The sequence below is a fragment of the Lineus longissimus genome, chromosome 7 (genome assembly GCF_910592395.1).
Source record: "Lineus longissimus chromosome 7, tnLinLong1.2, whole genome shotgun sequence".
Taxonomy (NCBI): domain Eukaryota; kingdom Metazoa; phylum Nemertea; class Pilidiophora; order Heteronemertea; family Lineidae; genus Lineus; species Lineus longissimus.
In genome coordinates, this window is record NC_088314.1 from 18,984 (window position 1) to 32,207 (window position 13,224).

A 13,224-nucleotide genomic window follows, 5' to 3' on the forward strand; every position below is an offset into this window, starting at 1 on the left:
CTTTTATGCCACCACGGCTCAAGTCCCACTTTCCTTACGAGCTATTTTGGGTAGGTGTAACTGTGAACGAAAGTGTGGACAGTGGCCCTCTAAGTTTGGTGGGCTGGCATTTCTTTGTGACATATATGTGAAATATATTTTGATGGGTGATTTTGATCAATGAGTGGACGGGCTTTTTTGCCCCTTTTTTGAAGGTTTTCGAAGTGGCCTTTGACTTTGTGGACGGGGAAATGCGAGGTCTAGTGTCCTAATGTTGTCCAAAGAAAAAATGTTTGTACTTAGAAATTTTTTCATCACTCAAGTCAGTTGAAAAATTTTCAAAATCAAAAATATTTTGGGACTGCAGTTTTTGGTGATGTAGGTGCAATTTGAGGGGGAAAAAAAGCGACGACGGACGACGACTGCAGTTTTTCAAAAATTTCAAAATCAAAAAAATTTTGGGACTGCAGTTTTTGGTGATGTTGGTTCATTTTGAGGGAAAAAAAAATTTTGTAAAAAAAAAATGTTTATACTTAGAAATTTTTTCATCACTCAGTCAGTCAGATGTGGTTGTGACATGGCCCGTTTGATTGAGGTCAATGTCACTTCTGTGGTCAGATGTGGTTGTGACATGGCCCGTTTGATTGAGATCAATGTCACTTCCGTGGTCAGATGTGGTTGTGACATGGCCCGTTTGATTGAGGTCAATGTCACTTCCGTGGTCAGATGTGGTTGTGACATGGCCCGTTTTGATTGAGATCAATGTCACTTCCGTGGTCAGATGTGGTTGTGACATGGCCAGATTTGATTTGAGATCAGTGTCACTTCCGTGGTCAGATGTGGTTGTGACATGGCCATTTATCCAAAGCATTCTCCATTTCAGGTTAAGGGTTGATTCACGACTACAGAATCTTGGGAAAGGGTTGGATAATCTTTAAAGACGACAGACAATGTGCTCATTTCCACACACGAACATTTATTATAGGGCATACAAGTGTTGGGTAAATTTCACAACATATACTATCAAGAATAAATACAATGCAAGAATACTAGAAATAACAAAGGAGGCCCCATCCCTACACTTTGCCACCAGAACACAAGGAACTTCAGACAGCAGTTTATTTAGGGGAAATGTCACCAACTTGTGAATACAGTCCTTCATCTGCAAGAGAGAGAAAAAAAACATTTGAGGAAAAATTAATGAAATACAATTTTACATGTACCTGCTGGAAGCTAACACAAGCCCAGAGAGGGTCTTTTAAAGGAGTTGCATGAGTACTGCCCTTAACCACCATCATGCCAAATTTCAACCACCTAGCCCGAGGGGTTACGTGCTCTGCTAATGGATGGCAGACAAAGAATCCTATAAGCTGCCAACCGGTGAGTCAAAAAGTAAATGTATGACTGACCACCCCCCCCCCACCTACTCAGGTAATTTATGGGAGTGCCTGCACATACAAGAAAAGTACAGGGAAAGGGGAAATCATTAAGATCTTGGAAAGGGGTGCTTTATTGGCCATAACGTTCAGGGAAAGGGCTGTTCTATGGACCACGAACTACAGGGAAAGGTAGGATTTATGGACCAGGAACTACAGGGAAAGGGGTGCTTTACTGACCATAACGTTGAAGGAAAGGGGTGCTTTAGGGACCAGATACAAGGAACCTCGGTTTTAAGTCTCATTCGAAGGACTGTAAAGAGCCTGGAGGTTTAGTTCCTTGAAAGCCACGCCAGTCCGCCCTGGGTTCTCCCCAGGATTGAACCCGGGCCCTTTTGCGCGGTGGCCAGCAGTGTTAACCACTAGGCTATGAAGCTCCCTTGTGATGAAACAAACTTCCCTCTTGTAACTGTTTCGCTGCGGTAGTCATTTTTTGGGCAGCGCCGCCACGTGCTGACAGTCGATACCAATAATAAACATTGGAGCTAACTTCTAACTGAATGGTCGAAACTATTTGAAAGTGTCACTATCAATACTATCAGGATAAAACTAATTATTACCGAGTGCGTTTGGCGTATTTAGAGAGGTGGTGACCAAGTACAATGCACGTCACCTGCACAACATGCGATGCACGTCACCCACAGCAAAAGGCTTATGGGCCAATTTTGAATCCTGGTACAAGCATCCGGGTATCCCTGAAATTCTCTTTTTATAATCCTACTAGCTTGAAGGCCTCAATGTTTACCCACCAAGAACTTCTGGAGTGATGCCATAGGAATCCTTTCTCCTGTGACCCTTAGTGAATTTTGAGCCAACATTCTGAAAGGCATGAGTGAAGGTAGACTTGGAGCCAGCCTTAGCACTGGAGTCGCTACTTGAGCGTGATGAGTCGTAAAAGTCTTCATATAATACTGCAGCTGAAATACAGAGAGACACCTATTATGCATTTGAAATAATAACCACAATACTAATCATATTGTAGAACAAAAAGATTTTGCGTGCAGGATATTTTCGCGAATTCGCAAGTAGGTCTTGCTCACGAATATATCCCTGCCGCGCAAATCTCTTGCAAATAGGCAAGAATTCTATGTCATTATTGCCATGTTTGCATCTATAGGCCCGTATGGCGTATATCGATCTCAGCTAGTAAACAAGTGATTTTTAACCTACACTTCAGTGCCTACACTATCGAGAGCTCAGGTCAAAATAGGCAACTTAAATTTTTTTTGAAAACGAATTCTTGACTGCCGAGAATATGTACATCGTTTGTCATTTGCAAACATTTCATGCAGCGAAAATATTTGGTTCTACAGTATCTACACCAGGGATCGCTACCATGGCCTGATTGATGTTACCCCAACACAGTTATCATTGTCTGAAAATACCGTTGCTTACATGACGGCCGTGATTGGTTTTGCGCTACATTTCAGGAGGTCTATTCCAGCCTTCGGCCATATTTCCCTAAATCTGGTATTTTAAGTAATTTTTTTGTACACTATGTTTATCATTCAATACCATTAAAATCTGGTGCACCAGTTTTAGTAGCATCTTGAAAATATGATGAAGATTTTCAAAATGGGCTGGGTGCTTCAGGGAGAATCCCTTCAATTGTGATTGAAGGCGAATTTCAAAATGGGCTGGGTGCTCCAGGGAGAATCCCTTGGATTGTGATTGAAGGCGAATTTCCAGCAACTTGCATAAATTGTACCATGGACCAATTCATGAATTATGGTAAAACCTTAACCTTGATTGGATGGCCCGCTAAGCCAAAATGTCTTTCGGGAACACCCTGGAATAGACTTCTACTCACCAGGTCTTTCTGAGCCAGTTTTATTATTGTCAATGAACTCTACCAAATCCTGATCCAGTTGACAATTCTCCAATGTCATCCGAACGCTTTCCCAGGCTTCATCGTCATCCACACTTGCTTGGGAAGCCAGATTCAAATGGAACCAGAGCTCATTCCTAATAAACTGCATCCTCTCCTCCTCAGAAGCTTGATACACCTGGCAATATAGGAGAGAACTGTCACAGCCAGCAGGAATGGAGGTAAACTGAGATGACGAGGCAAATGGCACAACCAACAGGTATAGAGATCCACTGAGATAAAGAGGCTGATGGCACAACCAACAGGTATAGAGGTCCACTGAGATGAAGAGGCTGATGGCACAACCAACAGGTATAGAGATCCACTGAGGTGAAGAGGCTGATGGCACAACCAACAGGTATAGAGGTCCACTTAGATGAAGAGGCTGATGGCACAACCAACAGGTATAGAGGTCCACTTAGATGAAGAGGCTGATGGCACAACCAACAGGTATAGAGGTCCACTTAGATGAAGAGGCTGATGGCACAACCAACAGGTATGGAGGTCCACTTAGATGAAGAGGCTGATGGCACAACCAACAGGTATAGAGGTCCACTTAGATGAAGAGGCTGATGGCACAACCAACAGGTATGGAGGTCCACTTAGATGAAGAGGCTGATGGCACAACCAACAGGTATAGAGGTCCACTGAGATGAAGAGGCTGATGGCACAACCAACAGGTATGGAGGTCCACTTAGATGAAGAGGCTGATGGCACAACCAACAGGTATAGAGGTCCACTTAGATGAAGAGGCTGATGGCACAACCAACAGGTATGGAGGTCCACTTAGATGAAGAGGCCGATGGCACAACCAACAGGTATAGAGATCCACTGAGGTGAAGAGGCTGATGGCACAACCAACAGGTATGGAGGTCCACTGAGATAAAGAGGCTGATGGCACAACCAACAGGTAAAGAGATCCACTGAGGTGAAGAGGCTGATGGCACAACCAACAGGTATAGAGGTCCACTTAGATGAAGAGGCTGATGGCACAACCAACAGGTATGGAGGTCCACTTAGATGAAGAGGCTGATGGCACAACAAACAGGTATGGAGGTCCACTTAGATGAAGAGGCTGATGGCACAACCAACAGGTATAGAGGTCCACTTAGATGAAGAGGCTGATGGCACCAGCAACAGGTATGAAGGTCCACTTAGATGAAGAGGCTGATGGCACAACAAACAGGTATGGAGGTCCACTTAGATGAAGAGGCTGATGGCACAACAAACAGGTATGGAGGTCCACTTAGATGAAGAGGCTGATGGCACAACAAACAGGTATGGAGGTCCACTTAGATGAAGAGGCTGATGGCACAACCAACAGGTATTGAGGTCCACTTAGATGAAGAGGCTGATGGCACAACCAACAGGTATAGAGGTCCACTGAGATGAAGAGGCTGATGGCACAACCAACAGGTATGGAGGTCCACTGAGATGAAGAGGCTGATGGCACAACCAACAGGTATAAAGGTCCACTGAGATGAAGAGGCTGATGGCACAACCAACAGGTATGGAGGTCCACTGAGATGAAGAGGCTGATGGCACAACCAACAGGTATAAAGGTCCACTTAGATGAAGAGGCTGATGGCACAACCAACAGGTATGGAGGTCCACTGAGATGAAGAGGCTGATGGCACAACCAACAGGTATGGAGGTCCACTTAGATGAAGAGGCTGATGGCACAACCAACAGGTATAGAGGTCCACTTAGATGAAGAGGCTGATGGCACCAGCAACAGGTATGAAGGTCCACTTAGATGAAGAGGCTGATGGCACAACAAACAGGTATGGAGGTCCACTTAGATGAAGAGGCTGATGGCACAACAAACAGGTATGGAGGTCCACTGAGATGAAGAGGCTGATGGCACAACAAACAGGTATAGAGGTCCACTTAGATGAAGAGGCTGATGGCACAACCAACAGGTATAGAGGTCCACTGAGATGAAGAGGCTGATGGCACAACCAACAGGTATAGAGGTCCACTTAGATGAAGAGGCTGTTGGCACAACCAACAGGTATGGAGGTCCACTTAGATGAAGAGGCTGATGGCACAACCAACAGGTATAGAGATCCACTGAGATGAAGAGGCTGATGGCACAACCAACAGGTATAGAGGTCCACTTAGATGAAGAGGCTGATGGCACAACCAACAGGTATGGAGGTCCACTTAGATGAAGAGGCTGATGGCACAACCAACAGGTATGGAGGTCCACTTAGATGAAGAGGCTGATGGCACAACAAACAGGTATGGAGGTCCACTTAGATGAAGAGGCTGATGGCACAACAAACAGGTATGGAGGTCCACTTAGATGAAGAGGCTGATGGCACAACCAACAGGTATAGAGGTCCACTTAGATGAAGAGGCTGATGGCACAACCAACAGGTATGGAGGTCCACTGAGATGAAGAGGCTGATGGCACAACCAACAGGTATGGAGGTCCACTTAGATGAAGAGGCTGATGGCACAACCAACAGGTATGGAGGTCCACTTAGATGAAGAGGCTGTTGGCACAACCAACAGGTACGGAGGTCCACTTAGATGAAGAGGCTGACGGCACAACCAACAGGTATGGAGGTCCACTTAGATGACGAGGCTGATGGCACAACCAACAGGTATAGAGGTCCACTTAGATGAAGAGGCTGATGGCACAACCAACAGGTATGGAGGTCTACCTCATCAGCCAAGAACCGAACAAAAATCTTGGTGAACCGATGAGGTAAGAAACCTTTATGAGTATTATGTCCTGAAGTCATGCAGGTAGGACTATTGCTGAATGGAATTCTACCAGTACTTACCTCACAAGCTTGAGTCATACTTCTCTCCCACTGTACTCGTGCTGCCTCTAGGTTTGTTACTGAAGTCTTGTATGCCGCATCTTGAAAAAAACAAGTTCCCAAGCTTTTCAATTCAATATTGAGGTAGGTGTAAAGTGTGCTAATTGTTAGGTGATGATTCAACAGTTGTCAACTCTCACAAGACTGACTAATAAAAGGGGGAATTGGAGTTCCTGTCCTACCATCCTGGTTAAAAATTGTTGTATCCAGATTTTGCACATCCTGTTTTTTCAATGGTACTCCTACAGTAGAACCCCAGTCGGCGACCACCCCGTTATGAAGACCAAGAATCGTCGGTCCCGCATGGTTTCCTCTCTAATTACCATTATAAGGCCCCAAATAACACGACCACCCTGGTACTCAGACCACGATCACTGGATTGGGCAGTCCCAATGACAAAATTCACCTCTCTAACCCGACCAAAAGGTCTAATTGCCGAAATCGGTCGCGACCGTGTCTCCAATTAACCCGGCAATAAACACCTCGGCACAAAGCTCTCTTGATTATCATTACACCACGGACAGTGGCTATCATGAGAATCCATTTGAAAACCTTTGTACAGGCAGTTACTATCAGTTGAAAACTAATAAACCGCATTTTACAAAGTTTTTTGAATCAATATTTGTCCCTGTTTTTTTCATCATTCAGCCCTGTCAGTGTTAGACATGCTGGGTACCAACAGCAATCAATCATGTGATTTGCATAGTCAGGCAGCGTTTATCACCGGACACATTGGAGCATTTTAAAACGTGGAATGATGAGAACTGAAAAGACGAATGCTGCCATGATTTCTGTTCAGAAATTGATTGCAGCAAATTTGTCATGCTACAGATGAAAAGATTTTTCAAGTCCAAATATTTTTTTGACTTGTTTTTTTAAGTCCCAAAAATGTTCTTGGCCAAAGGACCCACCAAAATATGCTTTTTGCTATGAGGCAAGATTGTGATGTCAAGTGTTACCTTGTTTGTCAGCCTCTTGTCTTGTTTTTTGTTGCTTTGCAGACAGCTGAATAAGAAAAAGTCAGATTTAAAGGTAAATTACCTTTAGTTATTCCAAACAAAGACCAATGAAAGATCCTTCGATGCTGCAAGTGCCTTGCGCTTGCACTTACTGATTGGTACAGTGCTGTTGAAAAGGCTGAACTCTTACTCTTATTGCAAAGGAGTTTTCAGGTAGCAATTGACAAAATTTATTCAGAACCATTCTTCTGGACAATGTTGCAATGTCATTAAGATCCCATGAATAAAACTTTCTGAAGTGTTTTCTACCTTATCTAATTCCTTCTGGGGTAAGGTACTCGAACTTTTACCTTATCTAATTCCTTCTGGGGTAAGGTACTCGAACTTTTACCTTATCTAATTCCTTCTGGGGTAAGGTACTCGAACTTTTACCTCATCTAATTCCTTCTGGGGTAAGGTACTCGAACTTTTACCTTATCTAATTCCTTCTGGGGTAAGGTACTCGAACTTTTACCTCCTTCTGGGGTAAGGTACTCGAACTTTTACCTTATCTTATTCCTTCTGGGGTAAGGTACTCAAACTTTTACCTTATCTAATTCCTTCTGGGGTAAGGTACTCGAACTTTTACCTTATCTAATTCCTTCTGGGGTAAGGTACTCGAACTTTTACCTTATCTAATTCCTTCTGGGGTAAGGTACTCGAACTTTTATCTTATCTAATTCCTTCTGGGGTAAGGTACTCGAACTTTTACCTTATCTTATTCCTTCTGGGGTAAGGTACTCGAACTTTACCTTATCTAATTCCTTCTGGGGTAAAGTACTCGAACTTTTACCTTATCTAATTCCTTCTGGGGTAAGGTACTCGAACTTTTACCTTGTCTAATTCCTTCTGGGGTAAGGTACTCAAACTTTTACCTTGTCTAATTCCTTCTGGGGTAAGGTACTCAAACTTTTACCTTATCTAATTCCTTCTGGGGTAAGGTACTCGAACTTTTCACCAACTTCTCAGCCAGATCTGCATCTCCACATTTTGACTCGTACATTTTCTTGAGCTGTAACATCAAGAGAAAGTAGCTCACTTGAGACTCAATCATGAGCTTTGAAGGAAGTCAAGTTACCAATCGAATAGGTAATGATTGTATTTGAGAGCTTTGAATTGACCAGAACTACAGGAAGCAGACATTCAGTTGAGATAACATTTGTCTTTCCCAAGTGAGGAGGGTGAGCCACATGATGGCATCACATAATTCCCTGTTTTTAAGCCAATTTCACCTCATGGAAGTCTAAGTACCGGTACTTACATCTTGAGTTTTTCTATACAGTGACTTCTTTGCAGATTGGTACTTCTTTAGAGTTTCTTCAATCTGTCAAATCAAAATATTTAAAAGACATTCACTCAACCGAATCAAACATTTCATAAGACATAATGAGCAGTAATGAGACCTGATAAATATCAACAGTTAAATTCTTGTATAAATACAACCACATAAAAAAAGAGACATCCTTTTCGATGTAACCGGACTCTGCTCTGGAATGTTTCCAGATGGCTTCTGTGATTGTCATAGTGCAATGCATCCTGGTGCCATGAAACCAGTTTTTCAACATGCTGCAGCGTGTAAAATGACTCGCCACTTCCGAAGTGGCGTGAATATGTACAAGTAAACAAAATGTAATACAATGAAAGCAATGATAAGTTTGGCATCTTCTCGACTCGTGGCTGCTGCTGGAGATACTGTGACTCACCAATTTCCTCTTTTCCTTATGTTTCTCGACAAGACTGTTGACTCGAGTGACTTGCTCCATGATAGTCATACCCAAGTTAATATGAACCTGTGATACTCGCTCCATCTGTTGTTTTAAATTCTCCCATGATGATCTCGAAGTCCTGCAATCGGGATATTATCATGGCATTAATATTTCCACCGATCGCACTTGTTATTTTTCCTTTAACATGTCATAGCAGTGCAACATTTCTTTCTCTGGTTATCAAGATTGTAAACAAATCTTGAAGGCACCAGCGATATTCAGCCCGTTCCTCAAGCAGGAATTGGCACTTCCAATCAGGTATTGACCAATCAGAAGAGATCTAATGGTTGTTTATCTCAGTAGGTAGACGAGTTCGAGGGAGACCAATTTGTTTTACCCTTTACAGATATGTTATGACTGAGGAGGAGGGAGCCCAGTTTGTTTTACCCTCTACAGATATGTTATGAGGAGGAGGGAGACCAGTTTGTTTTACCCTCTACAGATATGTTATGAGGAGGAGGGAGACCAGTTTGTTTTACCCTCTACAGATATGTTATGAGGAGGAGGGAGACCAGTTTGTTTTACCCTTTACAGATATGTTATGAGGAGGAGGGAGACCAGTTTGTTTTACCCTTTACAGATATGTTATGAGGAGGAGGGAGACCAGTTTGTTTTACCCTCTACAGATATGTTATGAGGAGGAGGGAGACCAGTTTGTTTTACCCTCTACAGATATGTTATGAGGAGGAGGGAGACCAGTTTGTTTTACCCTCTACAGATATGTTATGAGGAGGAGGGAGCCCAGTTTGTTTTACCCTCTACAGATATGTTATGAGGAGGAGGGAGACCAGTTTGTTTTACCCTCTACAGATATGTTATGACTCTAGTTCTTTCTTACTTACCCAATCTCAACCTTGCCTCCAGTTGTGTGTGACAGTTTCAACAGAGCCTTTCCATAATCTTCCTCAATCTTAGCTCTAAAAAGAAATATTTAACATGCATTAATGACATGCCACGAGTTTTCAACCGTAATTATGGCCTCTCTTAAAGATCTAAACAGTAAGTGAGTTTCATATTCTCATAAAAATTTCACTACTATAAAACGCACTTTGGAGGCTGACGGTAGCGCTCTTGTAGATTGGTTTACCATAAATCAGATGCAGGCAAATCCAGGGAAGATTGCATACAAATGCATGCTGTAGTTTTCGTCAAGAGATTGATGCGCGTTGTTTGTAAACCTTAGCAATGTAAACACATTGAGGGTCAAGCTGGGTCAGTTGTTATCCATTACCCATCTAATACAGATTTGCTGAGACAAGTAAAAAGACATTCTTTTTTGACAGACATTCCCTCATTTTCAACCTTCCTATCATAAAGAAACCTTACCTCTGCTTGAGAAATTCTTCTAGGTCTTTACAGACTTGTCGACCTTCCTTCACTCGTTTATGAAGCACATCAAATCCGGCTGTGCTACAGAAGTCTGTGCCCTGTAAATATAAAACCAAGTGATATGGCCTTTCATCATGAACATTTGACATGGAGCGAGTGGAAGTGGAGGCTCAATCAGAAACAAACAACAAACCTGCCTGAATACGTGACTTACATAAAGCAAATCTGGTCAAAACATGACTTCCTCGATCATGAATTTTCATTATGTGATACTATTATCAATACTGCAAGTGCAACAATGAAACATACTGGGCTTCCCATGAATTAGGTCATTTTCTTTGCTCTGTGATCTATAGGCTAACTACACAGAGGCCCTATTATAATTTCTGAATCAGAAGTAACAACAAAGAAATAAACTATAAATAAGGATCAGATGGTCTGAGCTAAACAAGCATCATGCCCAGGCCCCCTGTCGCTGAAGGGTGTTTGCGCTGACAAGTGCACTCACAAGATTACAACACATAAGATGACAGCCATCTTGGATTTTGATGCGGTGACCTACTTTTTGATAGGGTTCTTACTTATGCCTACAGTATATGCGCCCACACCAAATTTGGCTTTGTTAAGTTGACGTCTTGTCCATATCGCGTTCACAAGTGCACTCGCAAAGGTGGCAGCCAACTTGCAAGAAGGTGGCAGCCATCCTGGATATTGATGCGGTGACCTACTTTTCGATAGGGTTCTTACTAATGTCTTTATGTACCCAGCTTAGATAGGTCGCTTAGATAGACTTCTTCAGATATTGCGCTCACAAGTGGCCGGACGGAGGGTATTTTCATATCCCTCTTTCGCTCCACTGAGTGACGGGGGGGGGGGTGACAAATAACCCTCCCTTGATGAATGAATGGGTAATTTGGGTATCCCAGAATCAATTAATTCTTACCCAAATCAAAAGGTTATCCAGTCACTTCCTGGTTGATAACCATTTCCCAGTAAATCCTACTTAAAGGGGTATGCTGTTCGTATTTACTGGTGGTCCAGTTAAATAGAAATCCACTATACACAACGCCGTAGTGCAGTTAGGCCTATTGATGGTGAATACAAATTTGTTTAAACTTCACGTCTAATTATCTACATTGTACATAACATATATTGGGATAGACACCCTGCGAAAATAAATTTCGGCCATTTTGAAACGACCCTTTTCACAGGCAACGTTTGTTTTATGTTTACCATCGCATAAAAGTAAAATAGGCCTATAGCCTAGGCCGGTATCAGGCTGTTTCGCTACATTGCCAGTTCGCTACAAGTCGTTTCGCTACATGTGGCGGTCGTTTCGCGACATGGTAGGTCGTTTCGCTACATGGGTGGAGTCGTTTCGCTACATGATGGGTATGGTCGTTTCGCTACATGGAGGACGTTTCGCTACATGGGTGGAGTCGTTTCGCTACATGGATACCTTAGAAAAATCGCAACCTATGTGGTGGCGGAAGCCCCCATGCACCGCGAGCGGCGCGAAGCCCAAGCGGAACTTTTAAAGTGAAGTAGTGTTTAGATCAGAGGTCGGCACCCACTAGAAAAATACATGTATTCTAGTTAGGCCCGAGCGTGTACATGTCACCCATACGGACGAACAATGACGTCGAGGGGTGGCATAACGCGATAAACAGACGGGCCGGAGGACGCAGCGGACTCCCTTTCTACCAGTTGATCAACCTCTTGAATTCAGAAGCGCAAATTGCGCATCTTCAGGTACGGCTGGTTTCTGAGGGCAAGTTGCGCAGAATACAGCGAAAGAAGTACGTTGCGCTTCAAAGACGAATCTTTAAGGCATGGGACGATTACAGCGACGGGGAGATAACGACAGAACAGTTGTTGAGAGTTTGTTCGCACTTGAATGGACCAGTAACCTCATAGACATCCATTCGCGTTGGCTCGCTCAATTACGTACTTATTATTGATTGACAGGGGTCATTCAACCGCACTTCAACGCAGATTTGGAGGCCTTTGCAAGGCCTTCGCGTTGGCTCGCCAGTGTTTCTGCCAGAAATAAATTCAAGGGGGGGCAAAACCATAATTTTGCAGAAAATCCTGGTCAAAACAACAAATTTTGCCTGTTTTTGGACAATTTAGGGGGGGCAACTGCCCCCCTTGCCCCCCCTCTGGGGGAAACCCTGCTCGCTCAACCGTCTGTATCCGTGTATACGTACTTATTATTGATTGACAGGGGTCATTCAAACGCACTCCAACGCAGATTTGGAGGCCTTTGCGTTGGCTCGCTCGTCTCCACCCATGTAGCGAAACGTCCTCCATGTAGCGAAACGACCATACCCATCATGTAGCGAAACGACTCCACCCATGTAGCGAAACGACCTACCATGTAGCGAAACGACCGCCACATGTAGCGAAACGACTTGTAGCGAACTGGCAATGTAGCGAAACGACAGTAATTCGCCTAGGCCTACCAGCTTATTCAAGCAATTTACTTGAAGTTGTCCATACCTTTCAATGTTCATGATATTTTGAATAATTTTTGTGATGATTTGATTTAAAACATGACCTTTATGTTATGGTAAATTTCATCATGGTAAACTTACGCTGCCTGTGAAAATATGGCCGACATTATTTTTGTTGATAGGTCAAGGCCTAGATCATACTCATAGGCCTATATCTATGATATAACCCTACATCTAACAAAATGCTGCCTTTTTAAACACGACAGAAAACCACTCACCAAGAAGTCAGTTTACCTACCCAAAATGCATCCACAAATTTGGTTATTCGAGTCATCCCTCATTTGTTGTTGAAAATGAGATGTCAGACATGTCATGCATGTCAGATGATGTGATATCCTCAATACTCCGAACGGAAGTAGTCCAGGTAACCTCGAGGAGGACTCGTTGATTTCGATTTATACCCGAAGCAAGCTAGCCGTAGGTACAGTGGATGCACTGTCAATACCGAGAGCGCTGGTATTCCCTGGCTCGAGGTTGCCCATCTTTGCGGGAAACACGT

The 13,224-nt window shown here is 43.3% G+C and overlaps 2 protein-coding genes across 3 annotated transcripts in view; both read right to left on the reverse strand.

Annotated features, from left to right (window-relative positions):
* Window positions 1-13,224, reverse strand: part of LOC135491504 (uncharacterized) — a 30,563-nt gene that overhangs the window by 13,985 nt on the left and 3,354 nt on the right. The window lies entirely within an intron of this gene.
* On the reverse strand, window positions 936-13,084 carry LOC135491501 (proline-serine-threonine phosphatase-interacting protein 1-like). Of its 2 annotated transcripts, XM_064777406.1 has the most exons (11): window positions 12,964-13,084; window positions 10,207-10,307; window positions 9,723-9,797; window positions 8,818-8,959; window positions 8,376-8,438; window positions 8,031-8,126; window positions 7,076-7,121; window positions 6,078-6,157; window positions 3,226-3,421; window positions 2,165-2,332; window positions 936-1,141 (listed from the first exon to the last, which is right to left on the reverse strand). In XM_064777406.1, the coding sequence occupies exons 1-11, from the start codon at window positions 12,997-12,999 to the stop codon at window positions 1,098-1,100; spliced, it is 1,047 nt and encodes a 348-aa protein (XP_064633476.1). In that variant the 5' UTR covers window positions 13,000-13,084; the 3' UTR covers window positions 936-1,097. The 2 variants fall into 2 exon arrangements, with proteins under 2 accessions (XP_064633476.1, XP_064633477.1); XM_064777407.1 differs by lacking the exon at window positions 3,226-3,421.